This window comes from Protomyctophum bolini (assembly GCF_963924005.1).
Source record: "Protomyctophum bolini genome assembly, chromosome: 23".
NCBI classification, from domain to species: domain Eukaryota; kingdom Metazoa; phylum Chordata; class Actinopteri; order Myctophiformes; family Myctophidae; genus Protomyctophum; species Protomyctophum bolini.
In genome coordinates, this window is record NC_137884.1 from 7089575 (window position 1) to 7111842 (window position 22268).

The following is a 22268-nucleotide window of genomic DNA, read 5'->3' on the forward strand; positions in this document are numbered from 1 at the left end:
ATGTCATGCTGGTTTGGTCAATATGGACAAAAATCGGTAATCATCGGCTGCATAATTGCCGATTCTGAAGCCCTCAAAAGTGGAAAAATAATGGCCGATGTATCAGCCAAACCAATCAACGGTTGGCGCGCGTGTGTGTGTGTGTGTGTGTGTGTGTGTGTGTGTGTGTGTGTGTGTGTGTGTGTGCGTGCGTGTACCTGTATGCTCTTTGGGGCCGGTGTTGAACAGGGGGAAGTGGACGGTGGTGTGCAGCTCTCGGGGGTACGCGGGGTACGCCTCCTGGATGTCCTGGAAGCGCGGGAACGTTGCCTTCTCTGGGTCCGACACGTCCAGGTAGTCCACCACCACAACTGGAGGGAGAAAGGTCACACTATAGGTCAGCTAACACGGCACGTCTGTCCCTAATACTCCCTATACGGCCTACCACACCCTGGTCAGCGGCCCCAAGCTGCTCCCTGTGGGATGACCTCTGACTGAACACTCACCTCTTCAGACTCTATTTGACCTCACTCCCTAGAACTCATCTCTTCAGAGTGACATAATTAAGACCATCTCATAAATGGCTAAAATGTAAATTGTAGAGAGAGAGAGAGAGAGAGAGAGAGAGAGAGAGAGAGAGAGAGAGAGAGAGAGAGAGAGAGAGAGAGGGGTCTGCCTCCTTACCCGTCATCCACAGCAACTCCCCTTCCTATCTAAAGGAACTCATCAGAGAGAGAGGAAAGTAGAGCTCTTCAGCATGAAAACTACTGCTGTGTTCAAGGAATAACAGAAGACACTTCACAAAAAGAGCCTTGTATGGTGTTTATCCACATCAACCAACATCAAACTAATTTGAGCTGAATCAAACATTTCACTGGGTTGATTCACTGTGGGTGATTGTGCACGAGGTTCAGACCATGAAGTTCTCCCACTGTTCTGATGCTCCTGCATACACACACTATGCACACAAGTGCGGAAACTAACTATTTAAAACAAATATATATATACTATTATTAAACTGTGAGATTAATTTAGAACATGAAATATTGTGAGAGTACAAATCAAGTCATAATGTACAAAATGTACACTCAAGTTATGGTGAAATCTAACACTAAACCGATTTTTCGATTACTACAATTTAGCTTTCCGAGTGTCCCTATTTTCAGGAAATCAAGAATTGTGACTGTATATGACACTTTTTAACACTTGTCATGGGTTCAAGAGGTTTTTAACCAACACACATACAATAGCATTGTTCAATAGCATTGATTTAAGGGAAAGGAAAAAAAAGCTGGTTTCTGCCCGACGATATTTTAATGCAATATATTTTTGTGATTCTCTGCTTTCGGGAGGGAGTTCCACACTAGTTTCAGGGGTATTACGTGACCTAATGCATGGTAAACCGGGTGTCGGCGTCCCACCACTCACTCATGTTGTCGGTGACGATGGTGAAGGGCTTCAGGTAGGTCTTCCTGACGTTCTGTGCCAGCGTGTTGGCGTACTCCTCGAAGGAGCGCAGCAGGTGGGCAGTGCCTCCCTCCGTCCGCTGGATCTGCTCCCAGTGCTCCTTAGTGCTCAGGTCCAGGATGGCGCTGCTGGCACGCACCAAGTTCTGAAACAACAGAACAACAAAAAGGGGGATTTATATGTTCACCCGTGCTACTATCCGACCAAAACGGGCTCTATGCACACAGAATAACTCTTACTACTTCCGGGCAAGGACTATTAAAAGAGGAAGCGAAGACCGTACGGTGGACTCCGTGTTTCTCCCTGGAAGGAAAGAAAGCTGCAGCCAACACTTCCTTGGTCTCAATTGCGCATGTTTCTTTTCTTCCAGGGAGCAACATGGAGTCCACCGTACGGTCTTCTTCGCTTCCTAACCTTATTTAATTAACCTTGCTTCCGGGCCCCTTCCCTACTTCCTTCACGGGTGTTACCGATGATACTAATTAAGGCTCTGTTCCATTTAGTGTACAGTGGTTCTCAAACTTGTTAATTGCAGGGACCCCCATAACTCTGAGTGTACAAATGGAACCAACATTTGGTTCCATTTGTACACTTTCAGAGTTGCAGACCCGTACAGGGCTATTTGGAATCCACTCATGGACACTTTGAGACCCACTGGTGCACAGTAGCAGATTGTTTCCAATGAGCCAATATGCACAATAGCAGCATCCTGACTGTTTGACCCGAATGGAACAGAGCCTTCATTAGTATCATTGGTAACACCTTGAAAACAGTGACAGAAAATTATAGTTAATGCTACAATTCAGGACTTGTTTTAATCAAAGGTACTGTAAGTGGTATTTTTTGTGTCTACACAGTACACACAGAGCCTTATTAATCCCCCCATGAGGACTGAATGATGCATCAATTCAAAATATTCAACAAAGCATCGTATTTGAAAATGGCTCTATTTGTGTACTTGACTCTGTTGCTAGAGTGTTTGTTCAGTGACAACTTGAGGGTCTAATTGTCTCCCCAGATCTTTAGTAAAAATAAAGCACATGTTCAGGTAGGGATACCAATTCCATCAATGAAGGCAGAAACAACCCAAATATACCCCCCACCCCCCCAAAAAGGAAGAAGTAGTGATGAAACAGAAGTGAGGAGACCAATGTAATGTGCTCTCTCAATAAGGGCTGACCAGTGGGGGGCAGTGTTTCACCAATGCTCCTATAGTGCCAAGGATTGTGTTTCAACAAAGGACATTGATGCCATCTTCATTCTAATGTCAGTAAGTTTAAGACAGCTTTGAAGACACCCTGGAGCCAAAACTGAGTGACAATAGGAAACATCACTCGTTTAACGGAAAGACAGTTACTTTTGAAAACATGAATTTAATTTGAAAACAGACACAGTCAGACAGACACACACACCCACACCCACACACACACAGATCGAATGTCAGTGAATTATTCATAAAATGAGATCTTGCGTTTTATTTGCATGTTTTGCCCGACAAACATCAATTTTGATCGTAGGATGAAAAACAGTAATCCAAATTATACTGTACTATCAAATTCATTATTCATCATCAAAATGCATTATAGATTATAACCAAATTAGAGTTCTCAAATTCTGCCCGAACCCGACCCGACCCGACGTCTTTGGGCAGAGACATTTGGGGCTCCTCGAACACGAAACCACCGCGATAAAAGCACGGAGGCTTCACTTTTTCTTCCGCGTACCTCGTTGAAGTCGGCGTCCCGTGTGGCCGTGAGGTCGAAGCCGGCCTGCCGGCTCTCGTAGCGCAGCACGCGGATCAGCAGCTGGGCGGCCGTCTTCACGTCGTGGCCGTGGAAGCGCGGCGTGTGGTCGGTGGCGTTGTGGAGCTGCCGCACGATGGCCTTGGAGCGCTCGCTGTCCATGCTGGAGGCGTTGCGCTGGAGCTCCTCGTTCTGGGCGAGAGACAAAAGGACGTGAAGTTGACGTGTAACGCTTTGAAGTTGAACATTTATTTCTTGGCCAGTTCCCCACTTGAAAAAGAGACTCTCTGTCTCAATGTGTTTTTACTGGTTAGGTCATTTTTTTTTAACCACTATTCTTAAAATGATAACCGAAAATAGCCAATCTACAGTTCGGTATTTCCGGTGCGCCACATGCTTCCATAGAAGACATGCTAGCGTCTATGGAATGCAAATGACTGGAATCAGTCTTGGAGACTGAGAACTTTAATCCATATATGGATGGAGAACAGAGAGGGATGAACAGAGCACAGTATGGAGGGATGGAGAGGAGGGGTGAACAGAGAGAGATGAACAGAGCAGTATGGAGGGATGGAGAGGAGGGGTGAACAGAGAGAGATGAACAGAGCAGTATGGAGGGATGGAGAGGAGGGGTGAACAGAGAGAGATGAACAGAGCAGTATGGAGGGATGGAGAGGAGGGGTGAACAGAGAGAGATGAACAGAGCAGTATGGAGGGATGGAGAGGAGGGGTGAACAGAGAGAGATGAACAGAGCAGTATGGAGGGATGGAGAGGAGGGGTGAACAGAGAGAGAGATGAACAGAGCAGTATGGAGGGATGGAGAGGAGGGGTGAACAGAGAGAGAGATGAACAGAGCAGTATGGAGGGATGGAGAGGAGGGGTGAACAGAGAGAGATGAACAGAGCAGTATGGAGGGGTGGAGAGGAGGGGTGAACAGAGAGAGATGAACAGAGCAGTATGGAGGGATGGAGAGGAGGGGTGAACAGAGAGAGATGAACAGAGCAGTATGGAGGGATGGAGAGGAGGGGTGAACAGAGAGAGATGAACAGAGCAGTATGGAGGGATGGAGAGGAGGGGTGAACAGAGAGAGATGAACAGAGCCGTAGGGATGGAGAGAAAGATGAACAGAGGAGTATAGGGAGAGGTGGAGAGAGGTATGAACAGGAGAAAATGAAGCTGGGTCGGCTGAAAGTCACAATCAATACAATCGAGACAGGTTGAATTGACCGATCAATTGACCAATCAACTGGTCCAATTCGGCCCCATTGGTAATATGTAAAACATATATGAATATATAAATATATTAAATAAACATTTTAACCCATTCAAATGTTTTAACCCTTTAAAACCAGATTTTTGTGTTGGCTATTCCAAAATAGCAGATGTACAAGCTCACAGCACGTCACGTTGTGACACACTGCGAGCTTGTACTGTACATCTGCTATGTTTTTACATTTTCGAAAAATGTGTGATAACTGCTGATTTAGAAGGCATTTGTACTAATTGAGGCCGATACTATCACATTTGTAGTATCGGCCTCAGGTCTTAAGAGGCAATCCTCCTTTGCCGGGGGGAGATATTAGGCTTTTTAGTCTTCAGTTCAGGCAGAATTCAAGCTCTGAGCCATTCTGCTACACTTGTTCAAGTGATCATAATATGTGCTGCCAAATTACACTTTAGTGCACATGCATGCATTGCACAGTCTAATGAAGTGTATGTGTGTTCTCAACAAATTGAATAACAAGAACCAGAAGTGATTAACACTGTGAACGGCCGCATGAGCCGCTAGAGGCGGGATCAACGCGATACTGATGACGTATTGAAGCGCTGCCACAGTGCAAATGTAAACACAACCTAACCTCGAAATTATTATGGAGAAGAACGACTGACATAGAAACATAGCTTTTTCAGAAAACTGTCAGGATGTAGAAGACATTTTTAGAATCTGATCTCAGGTCAAAATGGCTCAGTCTGAACCCTGTGCATTCCATGGTACCACCCAGTGAGTGTGAACTGGACCAGTGCTCGGTGATGAACGAACCATTTTCTTCAGGTGAGAGAAGGTGACGGTGGTGCAGTTGAACATCTCGGGAGGCAGCCAGCCCTTCTCGTCGCTGCAGTGACGGATGGCCGTACCTGATGACACAACCGAAGGAGCACGTCAGTCCACTCCAAGTCCTGGGTTTATGTTTCCACATGCAACGTGTTCGTTTGACAATGAACCCATACATCTAGGGATGAAGTTAAAACTCCCGGATTTGGCTGTAGTATTGTGACATGCTATCTGTCTATGGATCAAATGTCTGTTCGGTTATGTCCGTGCATTGGCGTTAAAGCTGCAATCCGTAGGTTTTATGTCCCCCTAGCTCCGAATGGAGAGGGGTACTATAATTGCTAATGTAACGCCTGAGTTTCAAAGCAGGGTTTCCGCTTAGAAAGCCAAATATCTACAGAATGGCTCTGTCAAGAAGAGGGAATCCCTGCTCGGCCATGGGAGAAATTGGGCTTATGAGCTTCGGGCAGTACTAAAAATGACCAAATTCAATGTGCTAAAATGTGCTGTTATGAATAAACTGATTATTATGTCTAATTTATACGCCACAAAATGCAGACGTTACAAGCTTTCAGTGTGGGAAAAAAAGTTAAAGTATAAATACTGCAATATAAGTCTGGAATCTGGAGTAAAAGTAAGAATGAATTGGTATCAAAATGTACTTAAAGTAACCAAAAGAAAAAGTACTCATTATGGAGAATGAGTCACTTCAAGTTTTCAAATGTATAATAAATCTTTTGGAAATAGCAGATCTACAAGCTCAAAATGCGTCGCATCGGTACACATTGTGGGCTTGTAGATCGGCTGTTTTCAACTGTTGAGAACACATGGCTTGAAGCCAGCGTGTGATGGGATAAATGTACCACCCAAAGTATGTGGAACTTGACGTGAATGGCTTTCGGTTGGAGATCTTTACACATGCAAAGCACTTCTTTTCTTTTCAGCCACAGAAGCAGTGATGGTGAAAAAGGAGAGAAAGCACTGGGTAATGTAACCAAATAAATTGGCTAATGAGTCCAACAAAAGGGTTGCCATGGCGATCGCGGTAACTAGGGGGATAGCCATGGAAGTGAGGGTGGTATAACGGGGAAATACCGGTGTACTTGAGTCTCAACTTCACCGTGAAACTCTCCCTCTCCATAACACGCACGCACGCACGCACGCACGCACGCTGCATCTGTCTAGTCTATGTCTCTCCGCCTGAAAAGTTGTAGATGTAGGCTCCACATAAACTATTGTAGTTCATGTGCTGGGTATTGCAGTTCATATCACTGGGAGAGAGCAGTACTCACCGATGGATCCTTTGGGACAGTTCATGGCAGCGGGTCCTCCAAACTTGGTCTTTGGCCACCAGATGCCGGCGTCGAAAGCCTTCGGACAGCCCTCGTACACCACTGTGGAAGACAGAGACAGAGGGACACTCAGCGTGGGACAGTAGACGCATGTGTCACACCTGGAATTCACACAGTGGAGTCTGGACTCCATAGGGTTTATTTAACACAGTGTAAAGTATGGGCCCATGTGTATTTGTTCCTCAGAGTTACACTATTTTACACTACCACACAGCTAGGATCAATCAACCGTTAGTAATGCCATTTTTTGAGTTGTGCTAGGCCCTCCTGTGTCCAGCTTTGAGGGTTTGTGTAAACACAAACATTGAATGCCATTGGCCAGAATGAGATGTATGATACGATAAACTATCTAATGAATACATAAATAAAAAAATCTATGTCAAAGGTCTGTGCCATGCTTTGACAGTTAGTGCACGCACACGCACACACACACACACACACACACACACACACACACACACACACACACACACACACAGATCCACGTTAATCCTATACACCAGCTATTACACAACTCGTGATACATAATTCATACTGGCATATCTGGTTTATAAAAGAGAGTTTGAGAGAGAGAGCGAGAGAGAGAGAGAGAGTGAGAGAGAAAGAGAGTTTGAGAGAGCGAGAGAGAGAGAGAGTGAGAGAGAGGAGAAAAACAGAAAAACGGGTTGAGACCTGCAGAACTTTTGGCTGCTTTGGTAGCTCGTCTACAGCAGCACAGACCCAGGTATGTGTCGAAAGGCTCCATAATTCCACGTGGATTAAATGAACTATATCAGCACTGTGTGCACGCTCACATCCTGAGCATGTACAGTACAGTTGTACATGTGCCTGTAGGGGTCCATTTGGTTCCATTTGTTGTTGTTGCTATGATAATTTAAATATTTAAACCATTCTGGGCTGGAACCCCTTTTGGTGTTTTAAGCATTATGTTGAAAAATAGCAGATCTACAAGCTCATAGCGCTGGTCCTTGACGTGGAAATGTTTGAGCACCACTGACATTTTGTAGAATCGTCCTCAGGTCTAAATGGCTTAATAATAATCATATTATAAGTTGAGTTTTCCTGAGGTTTGTGATTTGTGATCTCTTTGAAGAAAGCCAAAACCACAGAGTTGGTGTATGAAACATTCATGATTGATTCCAAGGTGCAAACTGCTGTAGGCTGGTTCCTAATGCACTTCCTAACTTCCTTCCTTTCCTTTGTCAATATTTCCCATGCTTCCTTCATTCTTTGTCCCGTTTCCTCACTTCCTCCCTTCTCTTCCTCGCTTCACCCCTCTCTCTCCTCCAACATCTCTGACTGTATGTTGTTCAGAATTTTGGAACAGAACTTTATTCCCAATCCATTTCCAACTCAAAAAGTTGTTACGCCATTGGTGTAGAAAAAACTCTGAAATCCAACAAATCAAAACATAAACAAAGCGGGGGTACCATGTCGGTGTGTTATAAGCAGCTTGTTTTTCTGTAAAGTCTCTTGTAAATATTGCTCGTTTCCAAAGTGTAGCTACTTTTTTGGGCTTGCTTCCTGGACTTTCTCTCTTTCTGTAAATCTGGCATGGGTTGGGGGTCCTTCGATAGGGGGCGACATACCAATGTGAAATACAAATTCCAAACACGTTTTCCAACTCTCATGTCCTCATAATAGATGGACAAACGTTAGCTTTTTGTTCCACTTTGGCCCATTCACATACTACTGTACAGTTGGTGCCAAGTTATCCTGCTAGCCAGACTGCCTCTTCTGCTTGACTGGAGGGCAACAAAGACACAGTTAGCTCGGCTACAACACCAGCAGATGCGAGAGACGCCATTTTGTCTTCAGTTGACGACATATTCACCTTTGAGTCACCCTGCGTGTGTGGCAATGGCCCAGCTCATTCAAATAGATCCGGATTATAGCCTGGTTAATTTCACTCTGAAAGTGTGAAAATGGACCCTTAAAATACTGGACAAATACTTTACCTCCAGTACTATTTTTCAAATGTATACTTATGAAATATTACTTTCTCCCAATATAGCATATAATGCATCTTTTTATTTTATTCTATTTTATTTATTTTCTTCTTTTTTCTGTGCCGTCTGAGGTACTTTCAAGCTGACTCATTCCAATGTACTCTTTTTTGCAATCAAATTCTAACAAGAAATTGTGACAAGACAACACTGGATCCTTCCAGGTCTGTAACTCTGAGAGAGTACAAATGGAACCAAATGGACACTTACAGATCTGTAATTGGTCTGTAACTCTGAGAGTGTACAAATGGAACCTTACAGGTCTGTAACTCTGAGTGTTAACCCCCTTCATAATTACGTAATTGACGTAATTAATCAATAAATCCCTTGTGGCCACTGTAATCGTTTAATTCCCTGTAATCGGGGGCTTAATGTAGCAAAATGTAGCAACTTTTAGTTTGGCTAACGGCCGATGTAATCTACCTAAAACCGGCCGAAATCCGCGTGTGCACGCTCTCACACGCGTGGTCTTTATGTGCATCGCTGCGTAAAATGCGATATTTTGGGCTTGATCAGAGCTTAATTTGACTTAGTTATTGAAATCAACGATGATCGCTTAGCATCTGACAGTGCAGCACAGTCCAAAACTATTACCGGATGTTATTGTTCGTTAAACCGGGAGTGACATCTCCATATTCGCTCTATTTCGTCAAAATCGGCATAATGGTGACGTTACCGCCACCATCAGGACTGGGTGTCTAATACTATAGGATTGCCGTTTCAGAATGAGATATTGTGTGTATAGCACGGATCTTTCTATTGGCATTAAAATGACGAATTAAACATATGAATAGTGCAGGCAGAAGGCACAATCCACTGTTAATTAGGCTGGCCATAAGCCAGTTAAGATGGGTCCATTTGGTTCTTGAAATAAATGAAAAGACCCACTGCATTTTCTGTTGTTCAATTTCAAAATGATTCGAACTAAAACAAAAGACGAATTCACTCACCCTCGCAGCCTGTGGCCGTGACCTCGGCGAAGGGGTTGTCACAGCGGTTACACTGGCGCCCTATGACCCCGCCCTTGCAGGGGCACTGTCCCGTGTGGGGGTCGCAGGTTCGAGACTCGGAACCCAGCGGGAAACACTCGCAGGGATGGCAGGTGTCGTCGCCCTCTGGGCGGTAATAGTTGTCCTGCGGAGAGTAAGAAAGCCCGGAGGAGGAAGAATATGGAGGGAGAGAGAGGTTGTGTCATGAGAGGAAAGAGGAAAGAAGACAGACATTAGGGCAATAGTCATAATAATAACAGAAGCTATACAGAAGAGATTATTCCTTTTCTGGTCAAAAGAGACACTACTGTGTAATGCTCATGGTGCATTTATATAGCACCTTTATCCAAGGCGCTTTACATAGATTGTGCATTACATTCACCCATTCACACTCATTCATACACCGATGGCGGCGGAAACCATGATCACAGAAAATCAGCACTTCATGGAGTGATGCCCTCCGAGTGTGTTGTTTTTGTACGTTCACACTCTTTTGTTCGCTGGATGCTGTCGACCTCAGCGTTGACACTAACATCAGATAAGATAACACTGAGAGGTAACTCCAACGCTCCAAAGTATACAACGGGAAGCTCTGGTACTCTCAGAGTAAAATAAACAACCCAGCATTTAACAGCGCACCCTCTGCCAGGAACAAACGCCTGTTTTGTTTGGTAATTATAGTTTAAGGTTTGAGACCGTGTGTGTGTGTGTGTGTGTGTGTGTGTGGGTAGAAATATGTGCCCGGGGGACTTGAGGTCAGAGATACAAAGCAAACATCCATTTTCCTATCCCATCCAAGGGCTGCAGGGCAGCAGTGGATCAGGGGTAAAGTGGCCAGTAGAAAGGCCGAATGGGAAAACCGTGAGGTTCCCAGTTCGATTCCGGGCTCTCCCAGAGTTAGTGTTCTTGAGCAAGACACTGAACTCCTAATTGCTCCCGGTGTGCAGGTTGGTGCCTTGCATGGTTTCCTCTGCCATCGGGGTGTGTGTGAATGGGTGAATGTAATGCACAATCAAATGTAAAGCGCTTTGGATAAAAAGCGCTATATAAATGCACCATTTACCATCCAGTCTCCGAGTGAAACGAACACTGAGAAAGTGACTGTGTGTGTCCCCCCCCGATGAGGAGGCCTTCACAGAGGATGGAGTCAGAATTTTACCTTGCAGCGACACTCTCCGTTGGTCTTATTGCAGTCGGGGTGGAAGCCCTTGTTGACGTCACAGTTACAGGGACCACACATGGGGTTCCCCCACCAGCCTCGTGGGCACGGCCTCTCCACTCTGATGACACACAGACACAAACACACACACCACCACATTTAATAAAAATAACACCATTTCTAATTTTCACAAATCTTCACAAAAGTGCTACAGGGTTTAAAATCAATGGCATAAAAACAAACAACAACATGATACCTAACTAGGGATAAAAATGAAACAAAGTGAATTTAAAAATGTAAAATCAGGGCATAGGGGGGGAAAAAGGCCCAGGAATCACAAAGAAAAAAGGTAGGTTTTTTGTCCATTAAAAAAAAAAAGCGTCAGTGGACTGTGGTGCTCTCAGGTCGGAAGCCCGTACGCACAAGGTGTGGAGCATGGTCTTGTGGGTGAAGGAGAAGGTTGAATTATCAAGATTTAGTATTATCAAGAGGCTCAGCTGCAAAGTGTAAATGGCATGATTCGCATGAACCATTCTCAATCTTTTTCGTGTCATGGACAACGCAAATGAACATTTTCTCTTTGTGGTTTCAGCGTCACTGCACCGCCAAATACTTGGGGATGGACTCATCTCCTCAGGTGTGTTCATTGTGTACCTGCTCGTTCTGCTAAGGAGGAGGGTACATCAACAACAATAGACCTGCAGATTGCGGTGGCGAATCTGGCACGTTTCATCTCACTATCTATCAATCTAAAATACACTTCCTCCAACACTGTGTGATGGTGACTCAATGAAAACGCATGCACACACCCGCGCACACACACACACACACACACTCATGCTTGTATTACTATACTTATGCAGAAATGTAAAGTTTACGACAGCACATTTGTGAATTTATACCTTTTCGTGTACCATTTACTTTTAAAGTAAACATGAAAGGTTTGTGGTGGAAAAAGTACTGCAAATTGGAATTACTCAAGTAAAGTACAAATACCTCAACATTGTACAGCACTTAATAATGTACTTTCCACTACTGTCAAATTCAGTTTGGCCCTCACAAGTATAGGCATGCACACACACACGCACACACACACACACACGCACGCACGCGCGCACACACACACACACACACACACACACACACACACACACACACACACACACACACACACACACACACACACACACACACACACACACACATGGGGGCCTTGGAGACTAAACATCTTTGGAGGCTCGGCCTGGCGTGACGACGGGGAAATCCTGCATCCTGCCTCCGACAGGAAGTTATGCGTGACATAGGGGGGTCAAAGTTCAGGAGCTAACGACAGACTCAATCAAGGCAGGTTTAATAGGAACTAACACATCACCTCTAAGCATCATGGGAGTGTGGGTGCGCGTGTGTGTGTGTGTGTGTGTGTGTGTGTGTGTGCGTGCGTGTGTGCGTGTCTGTAAATTAGAGGAATGCACAAGCCCAACTTTGATCAACATTCTTCTGTTTCATGTCACACATGCACGCACGCAAGCGTGCGCACAGCCGCACACACACACACACACACACACACACACACGCACACACACACACACGCACGCTCAGATTTCAGCCTAATAAAAGTTCTCATGGAAGCAGAATGTTGGCAGCAGTACAGTAGTCTGCTAAAAGCCTAATATGACCAAAAGAAGATTAGTGGGAGGTCAGGTACACACACACACGCACAAACAAACACACACACACACACACACACACACACACACACACGCACGCACGCACGCACACACACACACACACACACACACACACACACACACACACACACACACACACCTCCGCTAGTAAAACATACGCACACATCTGGTTCATATTCACTGACATCTGGCGACGAGGTGCGTTAGGTTTAAAACATGCCATTTAGCCTGTTTCAGCTTTACAACAAAGAAATCACCTGATGCGCTTGAACTTTCCTGAAAACCCCAGTCAAACTCCATTTGTCTTTATAGGACAACTAAAACACTTTATATTTTTGCTTTTAAAAATACCTTGATTTGTGTATATTTTGTGTTTCATCGCACACGCACACAACATTACAATTGCAGTTTAAAATGACCACTGAGGATTTTACAGTCGCATCGCATCAAGTCAATTTAGCTCTAATCCAAAACTGATAGTGCACATTCAAATCCAGGTGCGGACCAGTAGATAAATGAGCTTGCAGATCTGCTATTTCCAATAGTCTGGGTTCCTGCGAGACATCAAACGTCTCTTTTGGGTCTCGAGCTAAACCGCTTTGGAGCCACTGTGGTAAAACAACACGACGACAATGTCAAAAGGCAGCTTCACCATCACCGCACCTGTTCTCACAGTACTGTCCATAGAAGCTGTTTCCACATTCACAGGTGTAGCCGTGGGACGAGCTGGGCTTGCGGACGCAGGTGGACACGTGTTCGCAGGGGTTCAGGTCACACGCAGCCACACACTCCTTCCCAAAGAAACCTGCGCACACATGCACAGTGAATGGAGACACAATGCAGACCCAATGGAGACACAATGGAGACACACAGGCAAGGTTTGGGTCCAACTGCCCACATGCATATCGTCGCCGCCTTATCTTCATGTTTTTAACTCGTTCAGATTTGTATCAGCTTGCAGAGCTGATCAATGATCAGACTTTTTAGTCTAGCCATGTGGCGAGATTTTCATGATTGGCTGGCCAATTACAGGAAACTTTCCAACAAACTCCGGTAAACTCCCGAATATTACCATCACACCTGTATATTACAGTATATTAACTGTATATGCCCGCTAAACTTGAGGTTTACGTCCGTTTATGTCCATAATTGCCCGTTAACTCCTCTTTTCATGCAGTGCCACTAAGGTACAATATGCAAAACAATGGAATGCAAGCTGATAATATCAGTATATAAAGACTTGAGTCATTTCTTGATTTAATTTTAGTTTTTTGGTAAATCTACGCCCTACTTGATCATACTACCGTGTCAAAGAAAAACATCCTGATATTGATCGTCTGTGTGTGTGTGTGTGTGTGTGTGTGTGTGTGCACGTGCGTGCATGCGTTACCTGGGTCACACACACAGGTGTGTGTGCTCCAGTCGTCGCTGCAGTGGCTGTTCTCGGGGCAGATGTTGGTGTCACAGGGGTCGTCGAGGTCGCAGCCCTCCTCCACGCGGATGTTCAGCCCCTGAGCCATGTTGACGTTGGCCACGTTGGTGGACGTCTCGCCCATACGCACACCCTGAGCACGTGCACGCACACACACACAGACAGACACACATTTTAAAAATGTATTTATGTCCACACAAAGGAAATTGCATACAAGGACATAAATAGTTCAGGTGCAGCAAAGTTACATGCACACCATCAAGGCATACTGTATGTCCTCAGTCCCGATACAACAAGCATGTCAGGTCACCCAGCATTCCAAGGAGGCACAAGGAGTTGTGTTGGCATCCTAAGTTTGAAACCTCCTCCAACAACCGGTCCGCGGGCGGGCATGTCCCAGGCCGGACCACCAGAGAAACCCCCTCCAACAACAGGTCCGCGGGCTACTTCCCGGTAGCTGCTCACGGGAGGGGGAGGGGCTGTCGGAGTGTCGGTATACTCCTTCTTGTATGCAGGCTTGCGATCGTGTTGAAGCACAGTGTCCACAGAGGTTGCAATTAAATGCATCTTAAATCTGCACCCACTACATTAACGGTGGTAGTTTAACGTCATGCCGAGGGCACGCACGCGCACACACACACACACACACACACACACACACACACACACACACACACACCACACACACACACACACACACACACACACACATGACCTGTATACAGCCGGTGAAGCCCTTGGTGACATGGTTGTCGTCGCCAGGAAGACCTCCCACATGGAGGGTTTGCAGCTTCAAACCTGGCAACTCATTTCCAATCTCTACTGACTTCTTCTCACACACACACACACACACGCACACGCGCACACACACGCACACGCGCACACACACACACACACACACACACACACACACACACACACACAAACACACACACACACACACACACACACACACATACACAGTTATTTTATTGACTTCATCGAACCTTCCTTTAAAATCGAATATTTGTGTGTGTGTGTGTGTGTGTGTGTGTGTGTGTGTGTGTGTGTGTGTGTGTGTGTGTGTGTGTGTGTGCGTGCCGTGTGTGTGTGTGTGTGAGTGCGTGCGCGTGTGCGTTGGTACCTGGTACATGCCATAGTCCAGGGACACGGAGGCCATGTATTTGATGTCCTTGCCATCCTTGACGCTGCTCAGCTCCACCAGCAGGTGGTGCCACTCTCCGTCGTTGACCCTGACCTGGGGGAAGGCCAGCGAGGCCACCAGCTGGGACCCCAGGGACACCTCCATGCGCACCTGCTGCTCGCTAACCTGGATGGGGCGGGAGGGGGACGGGTCATTCAAACCTGAAGATATTTGTTTCCAGTCACTTCAATCGCTTCACTTTGGTCGCGCAGCGTTGGTATATAATCTTTGTTAATCCCTTTGCTCTCTTCATCCTCCCTCGAGTGGTGGATCATATTATTTATTATTAAATTAAATTATTGATGTAACAGATAAAAAACAGATAAAAAGTACACAGTCATTTAACTTTGGGAGCGTAACCAAATGGACCCACTCGTTCCATGTTGTACCTCAAAACGCCTAGAGCCGAGTTAGAAAACGTCTCCATTCAATATAGGCTATTTAACATAATTCCTGCTACTATATCCTTTATGAGCAGCAGAACTGTGATCCTAAGCCAAAACCAGCCAAAACATTTCCAGGGCTCGGGGGAAAACAACATCCACGCTGATTGGCTGTCAGGACGCGATGGGTGGATTCGAGGGGGGATGCGAAGGTCGCTTCAGTTGGATTGGAGCGCTCGAGTGGTTCGCGTCGCTCTGTTCGCGCGTCGCCCCGTTCGCGCGTCGCCCCGTTCGCGCCTGGTCGTGCGACCTCTCATCTTTGCATTGACTTTGCAAACTAATCGTGTCACTCGAAATATCCAGGTCTGAATGTAGCTTAACACCAGCAAGATGACCATGTCCCTCAGGCCAGGGCACTGGGTTCCCAAAACGGGGGATATTTTAGGCTGGAAAAACACTGTAGTTTGAAGTTATGGTATCAAATGCACCTGAAACCAAAACCATTCATCAGGGAAATGTCACACATTGTGACTGTGGTTTGTGGATGCCTGTGCGTGCGTGCTTGTGTATGTGACTATGCGTGTGTGTGTGTGTGTGTGTGTGTGTGTGTGTGTGTGTGTGTGTGTGTGTGTGTGTGTGTGTGTGTTTTATCACATATCTATGTCTCACCAGGAGGCTGATGGCGGAGGATTCCCCGGCGTTGGCCTGCATCAGGGTCCCAGCAGGCTGCCTGGTACGGAACATGAGGCCCAGGTACCAGGGCACGGCGATGGTGACGTCTGGGTCGCTGAGGGACACCATGGCCCGGCCGTCGTAGTACTGAGGAGAGGGCATCACTGCAGGGAGACAACCAACAGGGGATGGACTGAGTTAGTGCACCGTTTACCAAACATTTGTGGGTTTTATGGGTCCTTTCATTTTTTGTTTCCTATATTTTGTTTTCAATAATTATCATTATTTCAAAACATTTACGATAAAACATTCACAAGAAAAAGCACTAATTACAGGAAGAAATCAAAGGAAAATTCCCCAAAAAGTGAAAACAACGCAGTGCGAAGCGACACGTTGTAAGCTTGGAGATCGGCTATTTTCACTAGTTTGGGTTCCAGGAAAAATAATTTCTCTTTTGGGTCTCGAGCAAAAAAGTTTGGGAAGCACACCTCCACCCACGCAACTAGTAATCCCTTTTAGGATTCATAATAAAAACTTGCACAGGGCAGATATGACAGATAACGTAATTACAAAGAAATTACCTATTAAATAATGCTTTCAAAATGTTTTAAACAAAAAGCAAAAATAGCTGATCTACAATGTTACGTGTCACAAAATGACTCGTTTAAGCTTGAAAAGCTTTGAAAAGTAGAACAATGTGACTTTAAATCTTTACAACGCTCAGATGGTTTGATCATTCATGCATGATGTCTTCTTCTCCAGTTTTAACGTGACAATTATTTACTGTCTCACTGTAAACCTTAAACAAACAGACATTTGAGAGGAGAGGGAGAGACATTAATAAAGAGATTGAGAGAGAGGGAGAGAGAGAGAGAATGAGAAAGGGAGTGAAAGAGGTGAAAAGAGAAAGAAAGAGTGAAAGAGAGATGGAGCAAAGAGAGATTTGCCTGGATAAGACATTTCAACACTTTCCACTGATCATGCCACACACAGATAACCACACACACACACACGCACACGCACACGCACGCACGCACGCACGCACGCACGCACGCACACACACACACACACACACACACACACACACACACACACACACACACACACACACACACGACACACACATAATTATGTTCAGCACATCTTTCAGCACAACATTCACACAGTAGGATGTTTCCTGCCATATAATGATCTACACAGCGTTTGGTCCGCATCTCATGAGGTCCCCCAGGCACATATTTCTGCTCTCACACACACACGTGCACACACACGCGCGCACACACATTCACACACACACACACACACACACACACACACACACACACACACACACACACACACACACACACACACAGACACACACACACACACACACACACACACAAGCACTGAGCTAGACCTCAAACCGTAAATTACAGTATCAGTGACTACATCTCATTCTCAACGCAGAGGTCCACCTCATCTACAGAACAACAGCGTGTGAACGTATAAAAGCACAACACGTCTGTCACGGAGGACGCCAGCCCAGCGCTGATCATCACACACAGCGGGAGGCGGGGTGGAAAATAAACAAGCCAACTCCAACGCCATAACCACTTTCTTTTAACCACACTGGGGAAAGAAAACGCCTATAGCGAAAACACGGAAATATCATATTTAACAGTACAGCGCCTCTTCCCGGCGAGGAGATTTGGGCCCTTATTATTATATCTACAAGATCACAACGTGATGACGTAGATCGGCGATTTGAAGTATTTTAAAATGTTTTTCAAATTAGTAAAAAAAAAATCTCACCCGTGTGAACTGAGTGACATGAATATTCTGCCTGAAGTTACAGCAGTCTGCCAGCCTGCAGGTGGACGGATGCTACTGTATATTGATAATTTTCATCACCAATGAATGCCTATAGTCTTGCGTGCTTCACATGAAGATCTGTACTTGACTATTCCGTCGTAAACTGTACAGGAAAATCAGGCATGTGAGAACTTCTCTTCTCCTGCCTGTTTCCGGAAAATGTCTGAACATAGCTTATGTTCAGTCGTCACATAGTGTTTCTTATAGTGTTTGTTAACGTCTTTCACTTTGAGCTTCATTTAAGTCGTTTAAAAATAATTCAGTTTGTATTTTAGATGTCGTTTTAATTCAATCGACACATTGCATTTGGGTCATTTGAAGTAGTGAAACTATGGTGGTTTATGTCAGCTCTTTGGGCCATGAATGACTGCCAGAGATTTGATTAAATTAGCCATCTGCTCCGGCAGCAGTACGCTATCATAATTTTCATATTTATTTATTTTAATGTATCTGTTAGTTGGTCTGGTAGTTTCATCTTCATTTTTATGTCAGCTTATTGAATCCCGCCCACATATCATTTAACTAACTTTATAATAATAACACGCAATGACTCACAGTAAGCATACAGTAGTAGATACTGTGTATAGAGAGAGAGAGAGAGAGAGAGAGAGAGAGAAAGCTGCTTTTGGTTCCAAACATTTTACAGATGAAACTGTCAAATTACCATGCCAAATTACAAACTACATGCCAAATTACACATTAAGATCTTGCTTTTAACTAATACCACATTTTACGGAATGTATGTCAAGCAACCCATCAATAACTATGGCAGGCTACAAACTTCCAGTTAATTTGAACTATAATCTACATCTCATACTACCATTACATGTCTTAATACGCTGGTTCTCAAAGCAAAGGGTCCTTCCGGGGGTTCCAGGGAGTCCCCTGCAGGTCTGTAATTCTGAGAGTATACCAATGGGACCAATTGGACCCGTATGGGCCAATTTGGTTCCATCTGTACACTCTCAATGTTAAATTTCACACTTGGGATTTTAAAGCATATATTGGAGTTCCCAGAGATACAAATGCTATAGAAATGTCTGTTCTGTGGCCTGGAATTAAAAATATTGACAGTCACTGGATTAACCACTTGAACTCCAGCATCCATATTCTGGGAGAAACACTAATAGTAGATCTACAAGCTCACAACGTGTTACGCTACGGACGTGTATTGAGCATGCAGCTTGGCTATTTTTGGCAAAAGAGTTTCACTGAGACGAGAGGGCTTAAGTGGTTGAAAAAGCAACCCTGTGTGCATTTGCAACCTGAGCCCCAAAACCACCCTGGAGGAAGTGTCCTGAACCCAGCCCTAACCCCCGGCAGGCCTGTGCCAAGTCGCCAACCAGCTCCAAGACACAGTCAAGTCAAGCCTGTGTTCAGTGGAGGATGCTGCGGAAAGGCGGTGATACAATCCCAGATTCGGTGTCTTCCTGGTTCTCGTGTGGCAAAGCGCGGTTCGTCTCTAGCCTTTAAGCAGGAAACGTCAACTAATCAAAAGACGAGCCAAGCATCACTTCCCCGACGCGCCGTGTGATCGCAGGCCCAGTCCAGACACCGGATCCAGAGGCCTGGCACGCATTGCTGCGGCTACCTCATACGCGGGAGGGCGAGGTGAGGTATTCACAGTTTTTTCACACATTGTTTGGAACTCAGCCCTGGGAGGAGGGAATCAAACGTCTCTGCTTTCCGCGGGACAAACATGAGCCGGGGCCCGCCTGTCAGAGTCGCTGAATGTAGCCGTAGTGTAAATATCGATTTTTGTTGGCAAGCGGAGTTATGTGTCCTCGTCCAGGATGGGCTGAATGAAGTGAACCACAAAGCGGGCTTGTGGGATATACTGTATACTGTGTTTGTCACAAAGTAGGACATGGAAAATGGTGACAAAAAGGGTTGGAATTGAGGGGATTTCCAATATGCCTGATATTTATCCTTGATGACAATATCACACAATGTCACAATTTAATGAAAAAACATGTCTGTTAATACTGGTGTGCCCCATTGGGCGCCAATTTTCAACAATACATTTTTTAGTTAATCTCAGTTCTCAGTTCAAAACTAGCGCCAAATAATAAGCATGGGTTATTGTTTAATATCAATCTATGTAGCTATCTAAAAGTTGCATTGATACATAAGGACATGCACGCACATACAGTACGCACGCATGCACGCACAAACACTGATAGCCAGACGCACAAATGACACACAAGGCAGACTAACATTTCCATGTGACTTAAATCACTCTGTGTGCGAGATGGAACAAGCAGAATGGGAGTCATTCTAAGCCTTCCAGAGCCTGTTAAGCAAACCCACACAGTGTCACACACACACACACACACACACACACACACACACACACACACACACACACACGCACACACACGCACACACACACACACACACACACACACACACACACACACACACACACACACACACACACACACACACACACACACACACACACACACGGGGACACAATCAGTGAACGTAGCAGTTAGCACACAGTGACTCACAACATGTTCCATCAACAGTTACACAGCATTGTGTTCATGTTACTAGGAGATAAATCACAGCAAAGGACTGAGGAGAACTGAGCAGAGGATGCAAATGGAGCTCTGTCTGCACCTACCCAGGGGTGGGAAGGAACTAAGTACATTTAATTAAGTACTCTACTTAAGTCAAATGTTGAGGTACTTTTACTTTACTGGAGTGTTTCCAATGTCCAATACTTTTGCTTCTACTCCACTACATCTCGGATCCAAATATTGCACTTTTACTACACCACATTTATTTGAAGTAAAAGTTATTCTTTTAGATTTGGATTAATATTTATTTGTTATTATTGAAAAAAGGTGATCTACAAGCTCAACAACTTGTGATCGATGCGTCACATTGTGAGCTTATAGATTTGCTATTGTCAAAAGATCTTTATACATTTGAAAACTTTAAATGGGACATTGATGCGTTTGTGTGACGCTGTAGTGTCAACAAGTAGGTCTGTCTGTCTGTCTGTCTGTCTGTCTGTCTGTCTGTCTGTCTGTCTGTCTGTCTGTCTGTCTGTCTGTGCTATCAACGCACGTGGGACAATCTCTGGGTCGTAGTGTGTGTGTGTGTGTGTGTGTGTGTGTGCGCGCGCGCACGCATGCGTGTGATTGATGGTGTGTGTATGATACTGATATATTGGGTGAGGAGTCACTCATTGTCGTCCAGAGCAGCAGGCCCCAGGCCCTGCAGTGTGTGTGTGTGTGTGTGTGTGTGTGTGTGTGTGTGTGTGTGTGTGTGTGTGTGCTCGCGCATGCGTGCGTGCACCCGTGCAATAGGACAGTGTCACATTCAATGCTTATACTTTCCATTGTGATCCCAGCATGAGTCACCACACTGGATCACACCCGCCTGTTCTCCGACACACACACACACACACACACACACACACACGCACACACACACACACACAGCCACAGCCACACATCTTACCTTGTTCACAGTTCTTGCCTCCATACCCGGTCACACAGTCACAGCCGTACGTGTTCCACTTGTTGACACACACACCTCCGTTGTGGCACACCTCCCGCGAGCAGAAGTTGATCTTAGCCGCACAACCTGCACATTATTACATTTAGTGTGCATGAAGTACAGTATCAATGCACCGTATACAGTAAATGCATGTATGCATTGTCCATTGAAAATAGCCGATCTACAAAATCACTGTGTGGTGCGAAGCGACGCATTGTGAGCTTTTCATTCATTGAGAAATCATTATGCACACAGACAGACACGCACGCACGCACGCACGCACTCACGCACACACATCACAGACACACACGTGGTCCAGTGGTGGACATACTCAACCCCAGTACAAACTAGATACCACTTACACGTGACAGTATTTATTTAGGCCTATAGTCCGTTTGGGACGGCTTATTATAAGTCTTTGATGAAACAATGGAATGTGGCCAGAATACCGTGCCCGAATCTATCTACTGTAGTTTAGTCGCAGGTTGTGACAAGCGCCTTTACATCATTTTCTGACATTATTATTCCATCGTCTCACCCGCCGTGGTTCCGTTGTTGGCGATGAAGCTGGCCATGTCGGTGGGCCTGCTGTCGATGGTCAGGTTCCTCATGCAGCCCACAAAGTCCCTGTTCCTCACGGGGAAGTCCTCGGGCAGGTTGGGCACCCCGCCCAGCAACAGGGGTCCGGTCAGGTCCAAAGACCTGCAGGGGAGGAGGAGGGGAAGCCATGCAGGTCAGCAGCAGTGGTGGTTGTAACATGTTGCACGTTTCACTCTTTTACTCAGAGATCCTTTA

The 22268-nt window shown here is 45.4% G+C and overlaps 1 protein-coding gene across 4 annotated transcripts in view; it reads right to left on the minus strand.

Moving 5' to 3' along the window:
• Window positions 1-22268, minus strand: part of celsr1a (cadherin EGF LAG seven-pass G-type receptor 1a) — a 123458-nt gene that overhangs the window by 17361 nt on the left and 83829 nt on the right. For all 4 annotated transcript variants that reach the window (XM_080757615.1, XM_080757614.1, XM_080757612.1 and 1 more), the window contains 14 exons: window positions 22012-22175; window positions 21435-21560; window positions 16104-16270; window positions 14992-15177; window positions 14584-14697; window positions 13827-14001; window positions 13100-13241; window positions 10749-10869; window positions 9551-9734; window positions 6535-6636; window positions 5231-5325; window positions 3171-3380; window positions 1408-1591; window positions 198-350 (listed from right to left, as the gene is read on the minus strand). In XM_080757615.1, the coding sequence (XP_080613741.1) occupies window positions 198-350; window positions 1408-1591; window positions 3171-3380; window positions 5231-5325; window positions 6535-6636; window positions 9551-9734; window positions 10749-10869; window positions 13100-13241; window positions 13827-14001; window positions 14584-14697; window positions 14992-15177; window positions 16104-16270; window positions 21435-21560; window positions 22012-22175 (2123 nt within the window). The remainder of the gene's footprint in view (window positions 1-197; window positions 351-1407; window positions 1592-3170; window positions 3381-5230; window positions 5326-6534; window positions 6637-9550; window positions 9735-10748; window positions 10870-13099; window positions 13242-13826; window positions 14002-14583; window positions 14698-14991; window positions 15178-16103; window positions 16271-21434; window positions 21561-22011; window positions 22176-22268) is intronic.